The sequence below is a fragment of the Monodelphis domestica genome, chromosome 3 (assembly GCF_027887165.1).
Source record: "Monodelphis domestica isolate mMonDom1 chromosome 3, mMonDom1.pri, whole genome shotgun sequence".
NCBI classification, from domain to species: Eukaryota; Metazoa; Chordata; class Mammalia; order Didelphimorphia; family Didelphidae; genus Monodelphis; species Monodelphis domestica.
In genome coordinates, this window is record NC_077229.1 from 121,287,305 (window position 1) to 121,313,892 (window position 26,588).

The window sequence follows — 26,588 nt, forward strand, 5'->3', positions numbered from 1 at the left end:
TAGAGATATAAAGGCCTGGAATAGCTCACTCCTAAAAGAGGCACTCAGAGGTTTTAACAACCAGGTACCAACCTATTTGAGACCAAGGATCTCTTTATGGACTTAAAAATATCTTTCAATACAATTACATAAGTATTGTGTGTACAATTTTTCACTTCCCTATAGTAGTGGCTGATAACTTATTAGGAAAGACATCTAGAGAGTATGTGCTGCTAAATGGGGTGGAGATGAGTGGGTAAGCGGGAGGGAAGAACAGGATAGTTTAAATTACCTTTTTAGGCCCACAAATCTCTAACTCAGATCTATGATGAGAAAACAAATATATACTGAGGCAATCCATTTCACTTTTGGATTATTTGATTTTTGAAAAATTTGCTAACATCAAATTTAAATTTGCCTCTTAAAATTTTACCCAGTGTTCCTTGACCTAACCTCCATGACTAAGCAGAACAAATCAATTTTTTCCTCTCTTTCACATGACAATCATTCAAATATTTGAAGATAGTTAATCGCCTCTCCTCCTCTTCTGTTCCCCCTCCCAAGTCTTTCCTTCTCTTAGGTAAATGTCCCCAGGTCCTTTAATCAATCTTTGTAGGGCATGAAAGTTAAATTCACCATCCCATATGCCTTCTTCTGAATACTTCCAATTTATCAGTATCCTTCCTAAAAATTAACACAAATTAAAGATGTGGCTTGAATATGGCAGAGTGTATACAGTGAAACTGTATATCAATGTAGCCTCAATGTAACATGGGTTGCAAAGAGGACGCACAGATATTCCCTGCCTGTTCTCAGCTGACCACATGTGCTAGCTCAATGCTTATGTATTTTGGGGATAATTAAACCATCCTCTTATTTACCACTGAACAGGAAGAAGCAATGACTTAATGGACCTTTAAAAGGGAAGTAGCTCCACTCCTATCTTTTTCTTCCTTTGATGACATTTTCTGTGAGTGGTTTGGGAAATACAGTTTACCCTTTAATCCACCCAGACCGCCATGTGGCTGTGAGTACATGGAAACTAAAGTCCATTTTTTACCAAGAGCCTGAAATTGGATCTCAGGGAAGAATCCTAGTGGCTTTTGATGCTTCTTTCCTAAATACAGTCAACTGAATATTGATATTGTCTAGATGGAATTTTCTAGGTTTGAATGTGACCTTGAGTTTAAGAACTCCAAATGTTCAGGGCACATTGGGTGGATATAACTGGAGATGGCAGTAGAGGAAATTTCTTCATTAGAGAAGATGACTACAAACAAGAAAGGGGTCTAAGCTGTATCACAGATAGACTTAGAGTGAGTACATAGTTAATGAAAAATATTTAAATATCTATATGGCAGTTCTGAAAACTGTCCCATGTTCTCATGTGGTTTAAATTTTAGTCTCAGAGAGTATAACAGTTAAAAGTTACTGAATAGGTTTTCTAAGTCTTTCTAATGATGTTTGTGTTTGGTGTTTCTTTTGTTTGTAGGAAAAAAATACCTAATTCATACTTCATATTGAGTACCTTTATATTCCCCAGTCTGGGGACACCATAGACTAGCCAAAACCTGCTTTAAATAATTTTCCTCAGGGTTTCAGTGAGAGCATGGATGCAAAGCACCAAAGAATGTGAGAAAAAGAGACCAAGTTCATCTGTCTAAGGACGGAACCTTGTCCAGACCATCTCAGTCATATAACAAATATTTATTGAACCTATATACTATGAGTCAGATCCTGTGCTGAGTCTAGAGCAGACAGACTTGTTAGTGAAGAGGTAAAGGGATATAGTCCCCCAATCCCTGGGGCCAGGAATAAATTACATTGTTGAATAAGCTTGTACAGTTATGGTTTGCTTTCTTTGTGTTTAGTTAAAATACCCAATTTCTCCCCAGATAGATTGCTGTTTTGCCACACATTCTATTTTCTGTACTTGATTTAAAAAATAAATTTCAAAAGTATAAAACATTGCCTTTTTATTCCTATTTAATTTCATTTTGTTATATTTGTAACAACATTCTTGTTGAACAAGTCCTTCTTGACTCCTGATTTTCTGCTGTCCTGACTTGTCCTCTCCAATTTTTATCAATCTATGACCCAAGTCTTTAATCAAGTCATTGACCAAGTACAGAGCCAAACACAGATAACTGGAGTAGACCACTTGGTCTACTACTCTAGAGACTCAATTCAAAACAGAGAATAAGGTTTGACATCATAAACTGGTATCTTGTGAATATCACTTTGTTTTCTAAATGTCTGTGAGAGTTGATGCTCTTCTGGCATTGTTTTAAAAAACCCAGGGTCACTGCCAATAGGCACCTACAAATATTATATAGCCTAGTAAGAAAGGCAATATTTTCATTTTACAGATCCAGAAACCGAGGCTGGAGGTTGGGAAATGACTTGATCAAGTTCATACAGGTATTTGTGGCAGATGAAGCCATTCTCCCCAATGCTATTCCTTCAACACCTACTGCCAGTCTTTGAAGGGATATATTTCGAGAATTTAGTGTAGGATAAGGTTTATAAACGATCCCAAACCTGCATGGGATTTAGGGAATTGGCCAAAGGCTTCTCCAGCCCTCAAATGGATGCTGAACCACTAACTCCTTAAGGGATTTTTCAGTGAAGATTTCCTTCCTACCCCTTCTTCTTCAATCTGAATATCTACTCTCAGGAAACTAAGTACAGAAGCCAGGTTGTGGCCTCTCACCCTCTCTTTCCGCCATCTCCGCTAATCCTAAAAGCCCGGGAAGCGCCCTCCAGCCTCGTCAGCCTCTTTCCCCTTTACCAAGCCACATTCACAAGTCCCACACAGCGCATGCTCAATAACCCCAGTGCCTTTCATCTCGCCTGGGACCTTTTTCACGCCGCCGAAGCCCTCCCCGCCCACAACATATCATCGCTGGATTGGTCGAATAGAGCGGTGGGAAAGGAAGAGGGGGATGTGGAGGAGGGGCTGGGAGAGGGAAGGGAAAGGAGACCTTACAGTTTCTCCTCTCCTATCCTGTTTCGCTCCAAGCTTTGGAGGCGCACGCGCAAGCGCGTGCGAACGAGCACGAGACCTCCCGAGAACGTGGAAGCGAGGCGCGGAGTGGGAAGGAGGAGGAAAGGGGGAGCCCAAAATGGGAGAAGATAGGGGCGGGGGTTGCCGTTGCCATGGTAGTTACGTCAGGCAGCGTCGGGGAGCGAACCCGAGACACACACACACACATACACACACATACACACACGGATACGCACACGCACACACGAGAGGAAAAGGTCAAAGTAAAGGCGAGGAGAAGACAGAAGGAAGCAGTCGCCGTTGCTGCCGGCGCGCGCGCCATGACGGACGCTACCTTATCCACTTCCTTCTCCCGGACACCGCCGACCCCCCCCACTCCCGAGTTCCACCCCCCCCTCGGAAGCGCTCCCCCGACTCGGCGCGAGCGTGTCCACGCCCCCCTCCTTCACCACTCCCCCCTCCCGCGGGAGCGTTACTTCGGGGACGCGCGCGCGAGTGCGCGCAGGAAGAGGGGCGGGGGAGTGAAAAGGGGTTCCTGGGAGGGGGTCCGGGCAGCAGCTGGGACTACTGTTTCCCTGTACTCGAGACTCATTACAACCCCCTACCCCGAAGAGACCAGAGGGGTCTGACCAGGTGAGTGCTTTAAAGAGGGGGGGGTAGACTGTCAGGGGGAGATTAGGGCATCTTGTCCCCCCTCCCCACACACGCATATCCCACTCCTCACTTTATAATCTGGGAAGCACTCTAGAAAGATGTGGGGGTTATGCAGGGGGAAAGAGTTAGGCCAGAACAGCTTTTGTGGGGAAAGGGTCCCATGCCCTCAGTTGTTGGGAGCTGGGCTGTTTGGGCTGGGGAAGAGCTAGGAGAGGGCAGGACTTGAGAGAGTCCGGCTCTCTTGTTCTAGGAGTCCTGGAAGTGGGTGGGCAGAACAGGCTGGGGAGACTAGAACAGAAGTTGGCAGAAGAAGGCAGGACTGGTCAGAGTGAAGTTGGGAAGCAAGTGCCCCGTGACTCTAGATGTGAGTGAAGTGGAAGAAACTGGGGAGGGGAGGTAATAATTTAATGAAGTTTTAAGCCAGGGCGGCTTTTTAAGGGGAACAGGACCTCTTCCTCTCAGGGTTTGGGGGTGAGTTGTTGCCGGGTTGGAGGAAGAGTAGGCAAAGGGGAAGACTCTGGTACGCTTACGCTTACCGCCTTCCAGGTTTTGGAAGTGAGTAGATTAAGCAAGTTGGGGGGCGGGAGGGGAATCGATATTGACGAGAGTGAAATGGAGAAGTAAATTCCCCGGGCTCTAAAGGTGCTCAAAAGTAGAAGAATCTGGTGGAGGACGATAGTGAAGCAAAGGTAATTTAGTGGCGAAAAAGTAACCGTGGAAAAAGACAGCTAAGATATCGAGGCAAAAAGAACACTGGAGTACAGCTTAGTATTTGGGAAACAGAGTGTTCTACATGTAGTTCTGCCACCCAATGCTTTGTGACCTTGAACAAGAAACTTCACCTTTCTGAGTTTCAGCTTCTTTGTCGGTAAAATGATGGGGTGCATTGGATGATCAACAAGAACTCTTCAAATTTGGGGAGTTATTGGGCCAGGGTGAATTTGAATGGTATGGAGATTCTCTGAAATGGGCCAATCCCTTGCATTTGGAATGTCCAAAATGCTTAATTTGGGGAGAAACGTTAGCTAGTACCGGACCTAAGTAGGGCAGAAGTAAGGTAAGAAAAGAAGGCCAAGTTTGGATTGGGATAAATAATAACTGGATATGCATATCAGGATACTGACTGTTACCATTGACATTTCAGTTTTTTGTAAATTTATTAATTGGTCATTTTAGGGAGCACTAACTGATTAATGAAATTGGTAGGTATTTAAATGCCTTTGTATTATATCTACTGTACTTAAGCAAAATAAGTTAATCTTTGTTCTGTGTGTTTAACAAACATTAAAAATAATAAACACAAATCTGCCTAGGTAACATTTGTCAGGTGAGTTTGAAGTGGTTCAGTGTTGCCTGGGAGAAAATTGGAAAGAGAATGTATAAGTACTTGATATGTTCAAGAAGTCATCTTTGTAATAAGCTTTGGAAACTATCAAAGTGCACTTTAGTTTTTCCTGCTAGGGTTTAGTAATCACATTGACCTAGTGCCACCTTTCAGATTGAAGCTTTACTTGAAGAAACATAGAGGGATGATAATAGCAAAATACTTCCTTATAAAGAATGTATACTTCAGTATTCATTTCAAAGTATCTGTATCACTTCAGCTTGAATTTAAATGCAGATGTTGGAAAGAAGTCTCTTTGACTAAGATACTCTCCCACATTAATTTTAAATCTGTAGGTATTTAAACTTTAATGTGTTTAATTTGTGAAGTGTTAAGCTTTTTTGACATTTATTTTCTAAAGCAATTCCTTTTACTATAAGTTTTTTTTGTACGTGTAGCCTAAACAGATTAAATTAAATTGGATAGCATTAATTTTTAATATTTAAAGCATACACTGGAAAATAATTTGTTTTGCCGTAGTGAAAGTAGTGGCCAAAAGGTTAATGCAGAAAGAAAAATGAAGATGATGTTGAGTAGGAGGCCCAGCACACCCAAACTAACTTATTAGTAACTAAAAGATTTCTGATCAGTTGAAATATTCTTTCAGCTTCTCAGTTATTATACTTTTACAGAAAACTGTCATCTCTCCAGAGGGCCCTCTATTTTGAAATTTGGGCTCTGTGGCACTTAACCAAAACATAAGTTCAAAGGTCTGTAGTACACAGTGTAAGAAAGTTCTCGTGTCTTGTAATTTCTCCTATTTGGAGGAGATTGTACCTCGTACTATGCTTTTATACTTTGTTGACATTGACTGTGTTTTATGGGATTGTGCAATACGAAGAATTGTTTCATTTAATTCATAAGTCCAGGATTTTCAGTAAAACGGGAAAGTTAACAATTGTAAATTTATATTTGCCCTTGAGCATCATTAATTTTTGTAAACAACACTTATTCAGCAGATCATCCTGTGTTGTGGATCTTAATTGACCTTGATGACATTTCAGAGGTCATGGTTTAATACAGAAACCAATTTTAAACAGTTTGAACCTCAGGGTTTATAGAAATAAATGCTTCAAAACATGAACACCTTTTTCATGTTTTTTTCTTTACTGAGGCCATAGCAAAACAAACCAAAAAACCCGACAAGTGTATTGGTACCGGTTTTCATGTTGTAATATATGTTTTTCTCATTTATAATTTAAAAGTTCACTCTTTACACTTTTCCAGAATAACTTGTATTTTCTACAATTTTTGAAAAGTGATACTTTTTTTAATGAATACATGTTGAGGTTGAGAAGAAAGCAGGTGTAGTTGTGAATTTACCTGATTAAAAAAAACATGCAAATATACAAATCAATAACTATGGGAGTGGTTATTCATAATACAAAAGGCTTCTTTGTTTTATAAAAGAATTCACTATAGGGCTTTTTGAAATAGTGAGCTTTCCTAGTATTATACATTTTAAATGTGATTTGTTTGGCAGTAGTTCAGTTTCACAAAGTTTTATGAACATCTTTGTGGCATATAGCCAAGGTATACGTGTGTTTAGAGAGAAACAGGAACAGGGACAGACACAGAGGGCAGAGTTAGAACTAGAAGAAATGTTAGAGATCATCTAGTTCAACTCCCTCATTTTACATTCGTTGTACAATCTCCCCTTTCATAGGTGCCCAGGTTAGTATTTTTGTATTTTGTGATTCCAAGTAGTGTTTTCTTTGGCCATTTGCTTTTGGTGTTGTATAATTGTCATTGATTTGTGCTGCTTCATTTATGTTGCAGTATTCTGAACTCCCACCGTTTGGTTTCTAGCAAAGTTTGGTCTGAGGCAAGTCTGTCTCGGATCCCATCCAAAAGGGTTTAGTTACTCAAGTATCAGAAGCATCTTGTCATAAGATACTCTCACCAGTAAGGTGGTCCCATAGGACCCTTGGGGCAATGTTAAATTGAAACTCCAGTATAATGTAGTTTTGTTCTGAAATTCACTTTAAATAAAATCCAGTTATTTTGAAAATACATTTAGATGCAAAATTTCTTCAGAATTACAAGCTTTAATGATGTACTAATTTTTCCTAGGACCTACATATAGTTAATATTCACTTCATATATAAGATCTTTAGTACTAATCATGGCTCTTCGAATTTATAAGTACTTTGTATTTACATCTCCTTATGTTATGGGGAGGGGTAAAGGAAGGGTTCAAACTATATATAAATTAAAATAAAAGTTTATTTAACTAAAGGGAGAAAGGAAGGGGAAAGGGAATCAGGGAGTGACTTACTTCTAAACCCACTCAGATATTAAAACCTTAAACTTTCTAAATTATCATAACCTGACTAATTAAAGGAGAATTAAAGATAAAGAGGGATTTGTAAAGTCAACAGGGTCCAAGATTCTCACAATATGAAATCCCTTACTACACTTAATAATTTCAGAAGAGTTTTTCCTCTTTTGCTAGAATCATGCATTTATTTGAAATGGCAGAAGATAGTTGAATAGATTGGTTTCAGAATTTAATTTTGAGACCAATTTGGTTGAATGACCTAAAAGGAGTTTGTAATAATGTAACTAAAGCTTCCTATGTGTTATAACAAACTTTATGTAGTTGGGAAAGAGAGGAAAAGAGAAAGTGAATAGGCCAAAGACCTGAAAGGAAGAGGAATCATTTTTGGCCTGGTTTACTCCACAGGTAGAATAGAGGTGAGTATTTTTCCAGCATTTTAAAAGTAATCTTATGATTAACAAGAAGGAAAATTATGAAAACAAATCATGTGGCAGTGTGTTGACAATAAAACATTCCAACTTCATACTGAATGAGAAAAAAGAATCTTAAGAAAATGATGAATAGATATTTCAAAACTTTTTTTAAAATACTTTTTATTTAAAAAATGAAGACATTGTCCTTAAAGCACAAAGTTATTGTGATATTACATATATGATCAAAAGAGACTTCATTTAGGATACTGAGCACAGTTTTCTTCATTTTATGTTAGAGCAGTTGTCTTATGGAGAGGGAGAGAGAAGGAAGGAAGAAGGATTTTGGAGAATATGTATTTAAAGAACTACCTTTTGATTATTTCTTATCTAGAATATCCATATCAAAAGAATATTAATTTTTGAATGCAGAATGAAGCATAAAAGTACCATTAATGTAGATACTTGGATCTAGTTCCAAATTTTAAAATGTGAGGTTACGTGTTTTAAGGTTTGTTTGTTTTTTTTTAAATGCAGCAAATATATGCTTTTTGTGTGCAGCATAGTATATACTAGTTCATAGAATTGTAAGAATGGGATAATGATTAGAAGGAAGCATTGGAATCTTAAATGAATCCCAGTTCTTTAAATTGTTCAGTATCATTTAATTTTCCTGTTCTTATTTTTCTTATCTACAAAAGGAATTAAGAATATACTTTGTAAGTTAGGGCTAATTTATATAAAGTAACGTAAAAGCTTCTGGGAATCTGTCATAAGCTTATTTTTATTTTAGTCTGATATTTGTTAACATATTTTTTAAGTTTCCTTATATAACTAATATTCAGAATTTAGAGTAAAATGTTAGAGGTAATCTTAATAGATTTTAGCTTTTAGTTTGTCTTCTAAAATGAAGTTCCTTCATGTCTCCACTTACAGATTTTTTTATTTGCATTTTATAAACTAATGATCTCATTACATACTGAACCATCTTAACTATAACACCAATAGATTTGTTTTTTATTTCCTTCTACATCTTTTCTCCCAGTTCTTCTTTATTTGTATTTCAAGTTAAACATTGTTTGAATTGTATTAGGGAGCATACATTAATCAATTTATTTTAAATAGAAGACTTTTGCATTTCATATGAGGAAAGAAAAATAAAAACTTAACCTTCCAAATCAATTTATAAATGAGCATTTGTAAATTTTAAGTGAGACAACCAAATGCAGAACATTTTAGTAAACATTTTAATTAAATGATATTAGATCTAGCACTTAACTAACTTTAGTATGAACAACAGAGAGTTATTACAAAAACTTTTCATGCCGTTGGAATATTTTTTAAACTATTCCCTACATCCTAAAATTTTCTGTTATTTAATAATTGACATATAAATAACTGAAATTTTTTATAATCTAGAAATTACCCTTTTCTCATTATTAAACCTGGAAGAATAATACTTGGTATTTATATAGCACTTTAAAGTTGTTATATTACTTTACATATATTCTCTTATGTGATCAGAATCCTCACAATAGCTCTGTGAGGTAGGTGTTACTATCCTCATCTTATTGTTGGTGTTCAGTCTTGTTAGACTTTTCTGGAATGTTTGTTTGTTTTTAAACCCTTACCTTTGGTCTTGGAATTAATACTGTGTATTGTGTCCAAGGCAGAAGAGTGGTAAGAGCTAGGCAATGGGGGTTAGGTGACTGGCCTAGGGTCACACAGCTGGGAAGTGTCTGAAGCCAGATTTGAACCTAGGATCTCCCATCTCTAGGCCTGGCTCTCAATCCAATGAACTACCCAGTTGCCCCTTCTGCTCGTTTTACAGATGAGACAACTGAGGCAAACAGGGTCAAGTGACTTCCCCAGGGCCACACAGCTAATAAGTACCTGGGGTCAGATTTTAACTCAGGAAGTTGAGTCTTCCTGACTCAAGGCCTGGCACTATCCATTTCACCACCTAACTTTCCTTAGAAAATCGAGAAATTTTCTCTCGTTTAGAGAGTTTAAGTGACTTGCCTAGGATCACACAGCTAGTTAAGTATCTGAAGCAGGATTTAAAATTCAGATCTTCTTAACTTCCAGTCTATCCCTCTGCCAATGGAGCCACTACCTTACTTGGAGATCATGTTATCTTATGTTTTCATTTTACAGATAAGAAAGCTGAGGCCCAGAGATGGGAAATGATTTGTCATCACAAGCCAAGGTAGTTTTCAAAGTACTGAAATCTTTTCCTGAGACTATATTCCCCTACATGTTTAAAATATATTTAAAATAAATATAAAACAATGTATATCAAAAAACATGTTTACATTGTTTGGTTTTTTACAAAATATTTTTTAATAGTTATATAGCAGTTCTAAAACCTATATACTAAGTTGTAGTAATTTTGTTGAGAGTGCACAATTAAATTTAACTTATGATATAAAGACCCATAAAAAACAAAATAAATATAATGGAATAACTTAAATTTGTGAACTTAAGGAATTTGAAAACTATTTGAAATACCATTTTGATTCTAAATTGCTGGTTTAGAATGCCACACAGAAGTGATACTTTGGCAGTTACAAGTTTTATTTTTGTTTCTGGTCATCTCTATCATGTGGATAATATAAGTGTTATATGTTTTGGTTAAATATGAATTTATGGTTTGCCTCCTCCTTTGTTATGGACTACATTTTTTTCAGTGTTTTTATCTGATAGAGCAAAGAAATGAGAACTATGCAAGATAATTCTTAGCCCACACTGTTGCGTTTCCTATAACACTTAAGTTGAGTATTGAACAATTATTTTGAATGTGTGTAAAAGAAAGGAAATCTTGTTGGAAAACAGTTCTTCAGAATGTATAATCTTATTAAAATGTTAGCATTCAGAGTTTGAGAATAAAAATGAAAAGGAGGAGCTTTACAGAAAGTGAATTAAGTGACTGAAGTAAAATCTATTGAATTGCTTCATACTATTTCCCCAAGATTACAATCCTATTTGTTTACATAGCTCTAATGTTGAATGGTCAGTGATTTACAATATGGTTTGGAAGTTGCTAAAATAGAAATAATCCAGTCCTTAAAAACTTTATATTTTGATATTGTACTTTTAAAAGACTACCATCAGAGAGAAAATAAAGCTATTTTCTCACTAATTTTTATTCTGGGTGATTGATCTTAAATCTTAAAAGAATTGAATTTTATAAGACTGGAGAAAGGAAGAAAGAGGAACAAGCCTTCAGTGGAAGAATTTGCATATACAAATTCTCCTTGGAAACCCTAGGCCCATGATAGCAAACCTTTGGCACTTGTGCCAAAGATGACACACAGAGACATGTACTGTTGCCTGCCAGAGTTAGTTACTAGAAAGGCAGAGGGTCTCGATGGAACTGCTCCTTTCCCCCTTTCCACTGCCATTGATGTTTTGCCCCACCCCTCGCCCCTTATTCCCTCCCCTGAGCAGGGCACTCAGGCCATTCACTTCCACTCCACTCCCTTTCCCCCTGTACTGTCTAGGGTAAGGGGGCAGTGCAGCACCTGATCTCTGAAAAGGTTCAACATCATTACCCTAGGCCAGTGACAGGAACCTTTTAGAGATGGAGTGCCACCCTGACACATACATACATGTTCATTATGCCCCCACCTCCATTATCCCACACAGGAGAGGGAGGAAGCACTCCCATTGGGCTGCTGGGCAGAGGGGCAGGTGATGTGAAAAAAAATGTTGTCAGACTTGGTGGAGAAGGGGGAGGGGGCAGCTCTGCCTGAGTCCCTCTGACTTTCTAGTAATGAACTGGGGTCAGTGGGGGAGGACATGTGTCCACAGAGAGTGATCTACGTGCCACCTTTGGCACCTGTGCCATAGGTTCACCATCACTCCCCATGGCCATTGGTTTGCAAAATGTGCTTGTAATGGTGTGCTTGGAAGCTGAACTGAATAGGGGGCCAGTGGTAAAAGAGAGATACTATAATTTCCTGTACTGTAACATTTTTACCAATTATTTAAGTGTCTAGGAAAGAAAAATAAAAATAAAACTATATAGTGCCTTAAGTCTTTGATTCCTTTTTTGAAACACAAGAACCAAACTGGGTCACTAAGGACCATGAGGATTAGTGTGGTAGCAATTGAGGAAAACTCACCTTTGCTATCAGTCCTTCCTGAGTGCTCCAGGCAATCTTCTTTCCTCTCCAGTGCAAACCAGAAAGGAGGAGCTGGGGCAAGGACTAGTGAATTTAGAGGAGTCTCCTATTGTCGGAGGCTATTGTGACAATAAGAAGAAGAAAGAGAGTTTCTGTAGTTTGAGTGAGATTGCAGAGAACATGCTAGATGTCATGATAAATTTCATGATGACATGGCACCTTGGTTTTGTTGAACTTGGACTCATATCAAATAGAATCAGATACCTTCATTTCACAGATGAGGTACCAAGGGATTGAAGTGAGTTATCTGAGCTCATATAAGTAGTTAGGAACAGTCAGTTCTAAAGCCCCAGACTCCCTTGAATATTAGTGAAGTTGTTTTTCTGTTGGGGCTGCTAGGTTTGCAGCAAATAGAGTGCATGGGATTGGGAAGACCTGAGATTCAAATCTGGCCTCAGACACTTGCTAGCTATATGACTTGGGCAAATATTTAACCCTGTCTGCCTCAATTTCTCATCTGTCAAGTGAGCTTGAGAAGGAAATGGCAAACTACTCCAGTATCTTTGCAAGAAAAACCCCAAATGAATCACAAAGTCAGACTTTCTCCCTTGAAAAAGAAAAAAAAAAGGCCTTTCAACTATACTACTTAGAAAATGAGACAATAATTACATTGATTCATTAATTTTGAATATGAAAACTAAAAATATTTTAGAATCAAAATTTGGGCTCTTCCACTTAATACTTTTATGACTTTAAGTGACACACTCTCTCTTGGCCTCAGTTTCCTTAACTATAAAATAAGGTTAAACTAGTTGACCTTAAGGCCTTTTTTTTTTTTAATTTTTTTAATCCTTACCTTCCATCTTGGAATTAATACTGTGTATTGGTTCCAAGGCACAAGAGTGGTAAGGGCTAGGCAATGGGGGTTAAGTGACTTGCCCAGGGTCACATAGCTGGGAAGTGTCTGAAGCCAAATTTGAACCTAGAACCTCCCATCTCTAGGCCTGGCTCTCAATCCACTGAGCTACCCAGCTGCCTCTCTTAAGGTCTCTTTTTTGCTTTTTGGTTATGGAATTATGGTGTTTTCAGCAAACAATAGCTATGGTTTACAAAGCACTTTTACAAAAATTGTAATTTATCCTCACAATAACCTTCAGGAAGCAATGTATTATCCCCATTTTATAGATGGGGAAACTGAAGCAGAGATTAAGTGACTTGTCCATTGTCACACAATTAATATTTAAGGTAGGATTTGAACTAGGTCTTTCTGAAGTTGAACACTCTCTCCACTTTGCCACCTAGCTACCTTTTTAGTTTTTTTCAGATCAAAAATTAGTCTTTTGAGGACAAGGCCCAGTTGATATTTATCTCTTACCTCCCTCAATTCCTAGTATATATATAGTGCTTTGCAGGATGTAGACGTAATATTTCCCAAATTGCTTTCATATCAGAAATACTAATTAATCAACTCATATTTATTGAGCAAATAGTGTATTAAAGACATATTACTAGCATTTTTCAAAGAGTGAAGGTAGAAAGCACAAAGATCATATACTAATTCAAGTTGAATTTGATGGACTCTGAGGTCCCAGTCAACTCTGAGATTCTGTGATTTGTGTATGTTACAAGAAAAGAAGGAAGAGAGGGAGGGCATTTATTGAATGCTTACTATAGTTAAAACACTATACTAAAGGCTGGGGATAGAATTAAAAAAAACCCAAATAATCCATACTCTCAAGGAACTTGAAATCTAATGGTGAAACAACAGACATGGAAAGTTTTAGTGGCAAGTCTGGAAAGTCCAAAGTCATAGTAAGGTCCTATGGTCTTTAGGATACTTTAGCAAAGCTGATAGTAATGTATCTACTTTAATGTCATTTCCACTGGTAAAATCATATTTCTGATATTGAACCATATGAAGGAATGGAATAAGCATTTATTAAAAGCTTATTATATGCCACACACTGTGCTAAGAGCTTTAAAATATTATCTCATTTTATCTGCACAATGCCCTTATACACAGTGAGTGCTGTTATTATCATCACCATTTTATAGTTGATGAAACGGAATTAGAATAGGTTTAAGTGATTTGTCAAAGTTTACACAACTAGTATGGATCTAAGGCTGAGCTAGATTGAGTATTCTTGGTGCCAGATCCTATGCATTATTCACTATGCCACTTTGTTGCCTCGACAATGCCAAGGACTTTTATTTTCAGGGTCTTTGAGGAGGCAGGGACTGTAGTACCCCTTGGAGCAGTTGCTAGCATCTCCATAGTGCCAGCTTCCATGGATGATCTTTCAGAAACTGGACTAGAAGCAGGACTGGTAGTCTGAGAGGTGCTGGCACTCCTGAAGCTCTTTTGACTGATAGTAGAAGTTAGTATTTGTGGCAAGTAAAGTAAGCCTTTTCACTGTAATAATTGATTTCTCTCTCAGTGGTTGCGGAGTCCATGCTAGAAGCAAGGTTGATAATTTTAAGACACTGCTATTCCCAAGGCCTTTTGAGTTCATGATCTTGGCTTTTCTTCTTTATGGTCTGAGGGGAATTGGAGGTACAAAATGAGTTTAACTGACTAGCAAAATGTTCAAAAGTAAATGAATGACTGGGATTAATTTCTTATACTTATAAAATTGGTTGAGAAATGCCACCTTCTACATATAGCATGAAACTGCTAATAATTTTGAATAACTCAGAAAGCATTTCTATAACTTGTATAAAATTTAAGCCTCTGGTTCCACATACCAATTCATATGACAGTACTCTTTGTGGTATGAAGTAGGTCCTCATTGAGATAAATCATGCTTTATACTGCCTTTTTCTACCATTTAATCATTTTGATCAGTGATTTAGATAACAGCATATTTATCAAACTTGTAGATAACATAAAGCTGGGAAATATTACTAAAATAATGCATAAAAGAGTTTAATCCAAAAGATCTTGAGAATCTAGAATTTGTATCTGATCTAATGATATGAAATATCAATCTTACTCTGAATTTCATAATAGGATACATATTATCTATGACACACTATGTATATAATATTATATAAGAAACACAAGATAATTAGGCAGCCGTTTTTCTGAGAAAATATCTAGAGATTTTAGTGGACTCCTACTTCTATATGAGTCAGTATGTAATATATCAGCCAGAAAAGTTAATGCAGTCTAAAGAATGGTGTGGTGTCCACAGATGGCTGGGGAAGTGATATTCCATCTGTTCTCTGTCCTTGTCTGACTATATGAGAGGTATTATGTTTTAAGGTCAAATTTATTTGATAATGTTTTGGTTTTTTCCATTTAACATGTAAAAACAATTTTTGACATTCATTTTCTAATATTTTGAAATCTATATTCACTCCAGCCTTCCTTCTTTTCCTACCTCCCTGTGACAGCAAGCAATTTGCTATTGGTTTTACATGTGCTATCACATAAAACATTTCCACATTCATCATGTTTTGGAAGGATACATATTAAAAAAATTTTAAAGACTCATGAAGAAAATACAGTAATGAATGATCTCCTTTGATCTGCTTTCAGACTTACCAGTTGTTTTCTTTGGAGATGGATGGCATTTTTCTTCGTAAAATCCTTTGGGATTGTCTTGGATCATTGAATTGTCAGTTGTTCATTGTACTATATTACTGTTCCTATGTACAGTGTTCTCCTGGTTCTGCTTACTTCATTTTGCATTAGTTCATATAGGCCTTTCTAGGTTTTTCTGAAATCCATCATTTCTAATAACACAATGGTATTACATACCATAACTTGTTCAATCATTTACTAATTGATGGGCATCTCCTCAGTTTCTAGTTTTTTGCCAGCACAAGAAGAGCTGCTATAAATGTTTTTGTACAATAGGTCCCCCACCCTTATTTTTTTTAAACTTCTATAGGTTAGAGACTTAATAGTGGTATTACTGGGATGTACACAGTTTTAGACCGTTGGGGTATTGTTCCAAATTGTTCTCTACAATGGTTGGATTACTGTGCCATTGTACAGTGTCCCAATTTTCCCACAATCCTCCTAATATTCATCATTTTTCTTTTTATTCTTATTAGCCAATCTGCTGTTATGGTATCTCAAGAGTAATTTTAATTTCCATTTCTCTAATCAGTTATGATTTGGAGCATTTTTTCATAGATAGCTTTGCTTTCTTCATCTGAAAACCACCTGTCCATATCCTTTGACCACTTTTCAAGTTGGGAATTATTGTATTTTTATAAATTTGACCTAGTTCTCTATATGTTAAGAAATTTGTCAGAGATGCTTACTGTAAAAACATTTTCCGAGTTTTCTGTTTTCCTTCTAAATCTTGGTTGCATTGGTTTGTTTTATGTAAAAACTTCATTTTAATATAGTCAAAATTATCCATTTTATATTTTGTAATACTCTATCACTGGTTTGTTCATAAATTCTTTCCTTTTCCATAGATCTAACAGGTAAACTATTCTGTCCTACCCTATTTTGCTTATGTTAGTACCCTTTATGTCTCTCTTAGTCTTGTATCTATTTTGACCTTATCTTGGTAAACAATGTAAGATGGTAGTCTATTCCTAGTTTTTGCTTTTTGCTTTTTGTTGTTGTTGTTTTGTTTTGTTTTCCAATTTTTCCAGAAGTTTTTGTCAGAAATTTGGATATTTGACTTAATCAAATACTAGATTACTCTGGTTATTTTCTATTGTGTTTTGTGTATCTAATCTCTTCCTTTGGTCCACCACTCTAATTCTTAGCCAATGCCAAATTGTTTTAATGGTTACTGCTTTATAATACAGTTTGAGATTTGATACTGCTAAGCCATCTTCCTCTTTACAGTTTTTTTTTTCCCATTAATTCCCTTGCTATTCTTGATTTTTTGTTTTTCCAGATGACTTTTGTTGGGGGTGGGGGAGTTAATAGCTTTTGTGAATCTTAAAACTGCTCAGACTCTACTAAAGAAGATTTGATTAAGCTATTCCCCATTTTCTACAATGGAGGTACTTGGTCAGTAATGTATTGAGAACTTTAAAATTACTCCACCTTGCTCAGACAGTGCCTTAGGGGAAGATAAAGTTGTAAAATTCCTGATTGAACAATGAAAAGTCCCCAACTCATACTTATAGTGAAGCAAAAACCCTAAGCTAGGTGGTCTATTTTAGATCCAATTCAAAAAGGTGATAAGTACCTATAAAGGTTCAATTAATCACTAAAAGGTCAAGCAACTTACAAAGGGCAAGCTTAGCAAAGAGATGTGAAATACTCAGAAGATATAATCTAATCAGAGAAGGTGATAACAAAAGAAGATGTGAACTAAGAATGGACAGTCCTGGGGAAAAGCGTCTACTGTGATTGGTAGATGTGAAAATTTAGGGGAGGTGACACAAGAGAAAATTCTCTTTAAAAGGAGGTCAGGAGTTCAGAGGAGGCTCTCTGAACTTAGTTGGAGTTTGGAGTTAGTTTGGAGGAGCTGTGTCTCTGAACTGAGTTCAGGAGTTGAGGATTTCAGGGAAGGACTGGAGTTTTGCTTTAGGACGATCTTGTGGTGAGTGATAAAAGACGGACTAGTCTCTCTTAAGGCTCAGGCCTAGGCCATTTGGCCTAGGCCCTTCCTACTATTTTCTGTTTCTCTGTCTCTCTCCCTTCCCTTAATTCCTTCACTTGTATTAATTAAAATCTCCATAAAACCCAGCTGACTTGGATATTTTCATATTTGGGGATTTTCCCATGGCAACCACTTATTTTTTATTTAAATTGAGACACTAAAAATTATCTTTACAGTTTGGCCAAAACCTTTACAGTTTTGGCAATTCACAGTCTTGAAACCCACATTTTTCACGGTTACACTCTATGAAATAATTTTTGGTAGTTTGAGTGGTATGACACTAGATATGAATATGAATAGATAGATTAGTTTCAGTGAAATTGTCATTTTTATAATATTGGCTCAGCTTAACCTCTGAGCAACTGTTTGAGGCCCACATTTTAGTAAGAATATTGGTAAACTAGAGAGTGACCAGAGAAATATAATTAGGATGTTGAAGATTGACAAGATCTTTCCATACAAGAATCACCTGAAGGAAAGGAATATAGTTTAGCTGGAGAAGGAATCAGTTGACAGGCATTTATTAAGTACCTACTGTGTACAGGATTTGAGGGTACAAAGACAAAAACAAAACATTACCTAACTTCTAGAAGCTTACATTTTATTAGGGCAAATGTGTATACATTTAAGTATGTACAAAATAGTTACAAAGCAAATATAATTCTAATGGGTATGAGCAGTTGAGGTGGTCAGGAAACTAGGAATTTTTAAAAGTTAAAGGTGAAGACAGTGTAGCTTCCTACCATGAGGGACAGCTTGTACAAAAGCACAGAAATGAGAAATAGATTATTGTGTAGGAAGAATAGCAAAATAGGCCAGTTTTGATGGAACATAGAATAAGAAGATTTGGAGGACATGATAGATCTTTGAGTATTTGAAGAGGTATTGTTTGGGGTAAGAATAAGACTTCTTGGTCCAAGAGGGCAAAACTACTACCATCAGTGATGGAGGTTACAATGAAGCAAAATTAGGCATGATTTTTTTTAAAATTTTCCTCACAGAAGTTGCCCAGTAATGAAATGGGCAGTCTTGGAAGGCAGTGGGTTCTTCTTCACTGGATGTCTTCAAGGGGTCTAGATGAACAGTTGGGTATGTTTTTGATTTTATTTTTCATTATATGAGTTGTAGTAGATATCCTCTGAGAACCTCTTTCAGGTGGGAAATTGAGATTTCTTTTTGTTCCACTTTTCTGTTATATATCCTGTGGATTTTTTTTCTACTTTCAAGGTGTCACCATGTCCATTTTTAAGAACTCTTACTGTCTGTCTTAGAACTGATGGTTAGTATCATTTCCAAGGTAGAAGAGCAGTAAAAGCTAGGTAAATGGGGTTAAGTGACTCAAGCTCACACAGCTAGGAAGTGTCTGAGGCCACATTTGAACCCAGGATTTACCATCTCTAGGGTGGTTCTCTATCCAGTGAGCTGCCCAGTTGCCCCAGTGTCACCATATCTTTAAGACAGGTTAGTGTATTCCATTCTCATAGTTCCTAGTAGAGCATAGACTGCTTCAATCAGAATGACACGAGGAAACTGGAAACTACATTCTCCTGGCTTTTAGAGCTAAGTATGATGTGTTACGTACCATTTGTGCTGCTCTAGCCAGTACTTAACAAACCTTAGGAGAATAATGTTGATTCTGAGAAAAGAATGTCAACAACTTTTACATAATTTATGGAAACCCAACAGTATTAAAAACTTCATTATTTTACTTTAGAACCAACAGTTTCAGGTTTGGCATTTTGCTTTCCTTTTTGGCTTCATATTGGGTACATCCTCTGAATTAGTACTCTTTTGTCTGTGTCCCAAAGAAAGACTCATTTGTTTATAGTGGAAAAGGCCCTTTAAAAATCTTTAGAGAATCTGACTCAAGATAGCATACTGCCTATGTTTGTATGGAAGAGCCACTAAATCACGGTGAAATATCCCTGGACTTGGAGTCGGGAGACATAATTTCATATCTTGTCTCCAGACCTGATGACTGGGTAACCTTAGGGAAAGCTCTTAACTTCTCAGAGCCTCAGTTTCTTCATCAGTAAAATGAGATTAATCATATTTATAAGGTCTACCTCAGAGCAATTGTGAGGAAAGTATTTTGCAAAAGGCATTATGTAAATGCAAGATTATTATTATTGATGAAATTATTAATGAAATGTGTTAGGAACTCAGCAGTCTTATAAAATTCTATAAACAAACAAATATGCCTATGGGAAATAACACTGGGAAGGGGGAAATGTCAGAAGTATAACAGATTAGTTTTTATTTTTTAAGATTTTACTCGATGGTAAACTCCTTGAGCCAAATATTATCTCATTAGTAAATTTTTGTATTTCTTCTTCCTTGTCCCCATGCCTTAGTAATTAAAAGTGATTTGCATGTGTGTTTTTCAGTCATTTCAGCCATGTCTATCTCTTCATGGACCCCATTTGGAATTTTCTTCACAAAGATACTGAGGTGGTTTGCTATTTCCTTTTCTAGCTCATTTTTGCAATGAGAAAATTGAGGCAAAAAGGGTTAAGTGACTTGCCCACGGTCATACAAAGTAGTGTATGAGGAGAAATTTTAACTCAGATCTTCCTATTAGCAGGTCTAGCACTGTATCCACTGTGCCATCTAGCTACCTTGTTTTGCATGCAGCAGGTACTTACTGTATTAGTTAAAGTATTTTGTAAAGACTGATTTCCTTTTATGATAAAATATACTCTCATAATACCCTTTTAGTTTGCTCTCTTCTTGGGTAGAGCAACCAAAATGTTAACAGAAAGTAAATTTATGACAAGCATTTTAGGTTGCATTTAAAGAATGATAAAAGTAGTAGAAATGTTCATGTAAGTTAATCAGACAGAAATAGTTTATTTTAATTGGTGCTTTGGTTCTTAACATAAGCCAAATTTTCCCAAACATTGTAAGCAAGAATTTCTAAATGTGACTGCTCTTCCTAATGGGAGCCTTCTTTTGTCTTCTTCTATTTAGGATTCTGGGAGCTAAGCCACAAAAGGAAAAACAACTTCTAGGATTAGTTAAGTTTAGACCAAGCCTATTTCCTTTTCAGAGATACAGGAGGATATGAGTGTATTTAGTGTTATGATTAACTCTGGAGGCCTCTTAGCAAAATGCCTTCCTATTTTACTTATACAAAATTTATAAAACAAGAGTGCCTCTACATTCTTTATTTGGTTTTGCCATGAAAAGGAATAAAAATGCTAATGCATTTTAAAACTTTATTATTATGATTTTTTGTGTTTTTATGTTACCTTTGTTTCCAAATATATCCCTTCTACTATTGGTGATCCATTTCTGTTTCTCCATTTTTCAAGCGCCTTACAGAATAGTTGCTGATGTTTTAAAATAGTTCAAATTCAGATATAAAATTGGTGCTAACAGTATCGTAAGAAAGTACAGAAGTTTATTTCTCTAACTTTTTCTACAGTTTTAAAATAAGAATGATGATTTAGGTGAGTGCAGGAAGATTTTATTGTGTAATAAATATTATGTTTAAATTCTTTATCGCTTGCTTCAACATGAGCCTAATTTTACTGAATATCAAGTTGGTGATCCTTGCTACCAGTTTTGGCCAAATAGTAGGGAGTGCTGGCCCGTCTTGTCCCAACAGCTGTTTATGGTACTGTGTGATACTTCCTGTTATTTGAACAGGCTACCTTTTGTCAAGATGATATGGGTTTATTTAGAGTCTGAAGGCCTGAATACACTGGTCACATGACTTTCAGTTTCCTCAAGTAAAGTTTGAGAATTGGTTTAAATTAGAGTTTCCCAAAGTTTCCTGGTTCTTCATGCCCTTAGTATCTCTATATTTTCATACTGCCACTAGGCCCAAAGAAGTACATAATTACATTTATTAAATAATTAGATCCTAACAACATAGTAAGTGCTTGAAAAAATAATATAATTTGAAAGAAACATTTTCATTTTTAATATTTTGTTTAATTCACAGTTATTAATATGATGTGCATCTGTTCAACACTAACATTTAAAATTTGGAATCATATTGGATATCATCAATGTCATTTCCTAATTCATTAATTTTCATGTGGTACTTTTTATCACAACTGCTGAATACCCAGCTTCACAGAAATATGATATTGAAAATGAGAAAGAAAGCTTGAGAAGTTACTGGTGGAACCAAAAGTACAAGTAAACAAAAACATATATAATGTTCACTAATGTCATCAAAAGGAATATAGCAAAATCTGATGTTGAAACTGTCAACTTCCTGAAACTAATAGTTCATGCAGTGTCCACCAGATGTTCATTGTCTCTTTGTTTCCCTTGAAAATTTAAAATATCCCATGGCACCCCTGTGAGTTCATGGTGACTCCTTAATATAGTTTGGAAATTACAGGACTAAACAATCTTTTAGGTTCCTTTCAGCTCTGACATTCTATAAGTTTCTGTCATTTATCTATTACCCTTGCATAATTTGCCTTTTTTTTTTTTTTGCTAAGCTATATCAATGTGTCTCTCACAAGTGATCTTCTCTGCATTGATCTTTACTTACCTTTTAGTAGAGTGAGTGGTTTTAAGCATTGTTCTTTCCATTGATTGCTGAGTGACCATAAGTAAGCTTTTGCTCTTAAGTTTTGTTGTAGACTGGCATTCTGATATGTAGATTATTGTGGTTGTCATTAATAGCTTATTTAATTGTAGCAGTGGAGGTGAAACCAATCTTTAGAAGTTTTGAGTTTTTTCTGTCCATTTTCTATCTAGGCTGCTGGTGGTGACTGAAATACATCTTCCACTACTTTCTCAATTTTTTAAGCTACCTTAAGACTGAGGCTTGTGGAAAGTGATTCCTTTGAATCCACCTAATTTTGCCATAGTTGGTTATCTTAGACATCCATTGTGTCTGACTTCAGTTCTGCATTTGGTGTTTATTTCATCAGTGTTCTCAATATACGTTGGATTTACTTCACTACTGTTCATTATGTTTAAAGCTGCCTTTGTTTCTAATAAGAGGAATGTTATGAATATCAACTGATCTGTTTTCACTAATACCTTATATTCTTTTTACAGGGAAATATATGTATTTCTACAGTGATATATAAAATCTTCCAAATTTTTTTTTTAGCCCAGAAGGAATTGGGCATAAGTCCTGGTAATATGTGAATACATATTGAATATTTTAAATCCTTAAGGCAATTTATAAAGAATTTTTGAGTTTGGGAAAAGGGTAGTAAAGAAAGGCAATTTATTAGTAGGCTGCTTTTTTTGTTTGTTTGTTTTTAATACTCCATGGTGTTGGGCCAGGAATTGAGTAGGAGGAAAACAGGCTGGATTGCATTTGGGAAATTATACACCAACTCTTCTCTATGAAACAAAGCCTAACTTTAAAAAAAAAAGAGTCTTTCTATGATACTGTAAGACTGAGAATCATGGAATACTACAGTCATTGGAGAAATAAAATTAAACGGCAGTAAAGAGGAGCATGGTATGCCTAAATAAGCTGTAATATATAACTTATGAAGACTTGAACAGGAAAAGTGATATAAAGAATATCACCAGTGAGATGTATTAATTGACAAAGGGAATAACTTAGAAGCCTTCCCAGTAAGATCAGCAGTGAAACAAGGATGCCCATTATCACCAGTATTATTTAATATTGTATTAGAAATGCTAGCTTTAGCCATAAAGAAAGAAAAAGAAATTGAAGGAATTAAAGTAATCAATGAGAACACTAAATTGTCACTCTTTGCAGATGATATGATGGTATATATACTTGGAGAATCCTAGAGCATCAACTAATAAACTAGTTAAAATAATTAATAACTTTCTTAAAGTTGCAGGATACAAAATAAATCCACATAAAACATTAGCATTTCTGTATATTACCAACAGAGTCCAGTAACAAGAGTTAGAAAGAGAAATCCCATTTGATATTACTCTAAACAATATAAAATACCTAGGAATCTATTTGTCAAGGCAAACACAGGAATTATATGAATACAATTACAAAAACACTTTTCACACAAAGTCAAATCTAAATCAGGAAAATATTAATTAGTCTACCTAAATTAATTAATCAGTTAAGGAAGTATAACTGATGGATAGCTTGAGTGCTCCATTGGCATCTATTCAGTGTCAAGAAGCTAGTATCTAAGGCTAAATTTGAACTCATGAAGAAGAGTCTTCCTGATTCTAAGTCTATCCACTGCAACACCTAACTACCTAAGTTTAAAACTATTATCTACCATTCAAACAGATTATATATTAACCTGTTCATTTAAAATATACATAGATGAATGTGGCTTTGGTTATAGAGTCTCTATACTTGATCAGTCAGAACCCATGGATAAAAATATCCAAGTTGTCTTGGTTAGTGTTTTTAGTCCATATTGGCTTATGACCACCATTAAAGTTCAACTTTGATACCCCCGCTTGGCATGGATTCTCCAATGCCATGTCAACAAAGTTGGAGTTTTTGCCTGGCAATGAATTCTGTGTCTATCAACTGAGGGTTAAAGTTAGAAATGGACCAATCTGGTTAAGTTCAGGGTGGCATATTGTCCAAATATTGAGAACCACATGGTGAATTTTTTAAGAGATACATTCTGATTCATGAAACTATTCAAGTGGAGAATAGATTGGTTGTGATCTGTGGAAACAAAACTAATGACATTTCTCATCTTTTGTTATATCAATGTCATAGTATATGACCTAAGAACAGTTTATTCTAGGCCTGAAGACTACAGAAGCTTTCAAAATAGGCTGAATTTATATTTGACCAGCAAAACCTGGCTACCATTGCTTTGTACAACCTTGAGTGCTCTGAACAAGTCTTAGAGGTGGCAAAGTAAGCCTCTGACCCATTCAATGTTAGTTATAATAGTATATCTAGTTTCAACTAAATATTCAATAAAATATAAAATCTGTTATTTTAGTTCAACCTATGAAGAGGTAAATTTTGCCTTTCTTAAGTAATATTGCAAAATTAAATAACTTTAATTTTAGAAAAATATTTTAAGGAAACAGCACACCTTTGCTTAACCTTTTCAATGCTTTTTAATCTTTTGTGAATGATCATTCCTGAGGAAGTAGCAGTTTTCATTGTAGATTCTAATGAACATGTTCTGAATCTTAAAATAAGCCCTTCACAGACACATTCTAAGGAGAGATAGGTCAGGTAGCATTGTAATTAGGTAGGAGTCAGTACTTTCCTTCTAAGAGTTTCTCTTTCAGGAGCTTATAATTTTCTGCAAAATGTAGAAATTATCCCTTGAATAGGTATGTTTTATTCTTTTCCTTTACCCAAAAGTCATTTTGTATTATGAGGTTTGAGTAAAATTTTATTTAGAGCCTGCAGAATTACTTACACTTGAGGTGAAAAAAGAATAATAAATTTACTTTTCTCACCAAAAAAATAAATGCTCAGATAAATGTTTGACTTTGTATTTTCTAAATGAAGCTTATATAATTCAAAACTTTTAGTCCTGCATAATTTGACAGTTTCTTTTTTCTCCTAAGGAGTGACTTTGATATATTTTAAAGAAAAATGTATTTAGAGAGAAACAAAATTGAAATTTTTAACTATAGCATGTAATTCAGGGAATATTAGGTGATAAATTTTTGAAGGCTTCATTATGTTTCCTCAGGTTTTATTAGCACAGGTCCAATTTTGACAATCTAATGTATTATCCATCCCCTGGGTCACATCTAAGACTGATGATGACAGCGAGGTGCTCAGAATTTGAATGGAGACATTTGGACTCAGGTTAGTAGCCTGAGAATGACACAATCAAATAATGTGATTGTATGCTTACCCTTTTGTACAGATTGTGGTGTGGGATTATGAAGAAAAGTTACATAAAAAAGATATGTCTTGAATTTGGCACATGCAAAGACATAAGCCAGAGTAGAGAGCCAAAGTAATCATACATGTCTTTAACAAATGGAAACTACCTTCTATCTGTATTTTTCTGTGTAATAGTTATTCCTTTTAGTAGATAATAATAGCTAAACATAATAAGATATCCCTAATCATTCTGGGGATCATTTCATTAATATTATTAGGGATCCAGTTTGGGTTTTTTTTTTATTTAAATTGATGTATTTAGACATTATTCCTTGGTTACAAGAATCATATTATTTCCCTTCCCCCATCCCCCTTCCTGTAGCTGACGCACAATTCCACTGGATATTACATGTGTCCTTGATCAAAACCCATTTCCACGTTGTTGGTGTTTGCATTAGGATGTTCATTTAGAGTCTATATTCCCCAACCATATTCCCTCGACCCATGTATTCAAGCAAGCAGTCGTTTTTTCTTCTGTGTGTCTACTCCCAGTTTTTCCTCTGAATGTGGATAGTGTTTTTTCTCTTAGATCCCTCCAAGTTGTTCAGATCACTGCATTACCACTAATGGAGAAGTCCATTACATTCAATTGTACCACAATGTATCAATCTCTGTGTACAATGTTCTCCTGGTTCTGCTCCTCTCACTCTGCATCACTTCCTGGAGGTTGTTCCAGTCTCCATGGAATTCCTCCACTTTATTATTCCTTTTAGCACAATAGTATTCCATCACCAACATATACCACAATTTGTTCAGCCATTCCCCAAATGAAGGGCATCCCCTCATTTTCCGATTTTTTGTCACCACAATGAGCGCAGCTATGAATGTCTTTTTCCTTATTATCTCTTTGGGGTATAAACCCAGCAGTGCTATAGCTGGATCAAAGGGCAGGCAGTCTTTTAGCACTCTTTGGGCATAGTTCCACAGTTTGGGGATTTTTAACACTCATGAGCCCACTCTTTTTTGAAGAAATTAAGAATACAGAATGTATTTTACGTTGGTTAACTCTAGTAACACAGGGATAGCTCTCCTGAATATTTAAAATCCTATAACACCTGGTGGTGAAAAGCAGTGTTTTGAAGCCCTGATGATACAAAGATAAAAACAAAATAGTTCCTGACATCAAGAAACTTAATTTTACTGGCAGAAGGATTGGGGAGGAAGATGGGATCATAGCAACATGCATATAGGAAGTTACGTATAAAATATATGCAAAGTAATTCCAGGGATGGTAAGAGTTCTTGTAACTGAAGAGATTAGGATAGATTTCCTATATCAAATGACCCTTGACTAAGTTTCAAAGGTAGCTAGGGATTCCAAAAGAGGCACCTAGATAGTTCAGTGAATAGAACTCTAGACC

At 36.0% G+C, this 26,588-nt stretch overlaps 1 protein-coding gene and 1 long non-coding RNA gene across 9 annotated transcripts in view; one reads left to right on the forward strand and one right to left on the reverse strand.

Annotated features, from left to right (window-relative positions):
* Window positions 1-2,897: 2,897 nt before the first annotated feature.
* Window positions 2,898-26,588, forward strand: part of LOC103097748 (uncharacterized) — a 104,219-nt gene continuing 80,528 nt past the window's right edge. For 3 of the 8 annotated variants that reach the window (XR_008917489.1, XR_008917491.1, XR_008917492.1), the window contains exon 1: window positions 14,369-25,147. Coding sequence is in view for 1 of the 8 variants with exons in the window: in XM_056823029.1 (XP_056679007.1) it covers window positions 2,925-3,619 (695 nt within the window). In the remaining 7 variants the exon portion in view is untranslated. Of the gene's footprint in view, window positions 7,722-9,872; window positions 9,925-14,368; window positions 25,148-26,588 lie in introns of those variants that run through there. The other 5 variants (XR_008917487.1, XM_056823029.1, XR_001629205.2 and 2 more) reach the window with 4 other exon arrangements.
* Window positions 14,250-26,588, reverse strand: part of LOC130458328 (uncharacterized) — a 41,717-nt gene continuing 29,378 nt past the window's right edge. The window contains exon 3 of the long non-coding RNA XR_008917495.1: window positions 14,250-14,380. This is a non-coding gene — a long non-coding RNA (uncharacterized LOC130458328). The remainder of the gene's footprint in view (window positions 14,381-26,588) is intronic.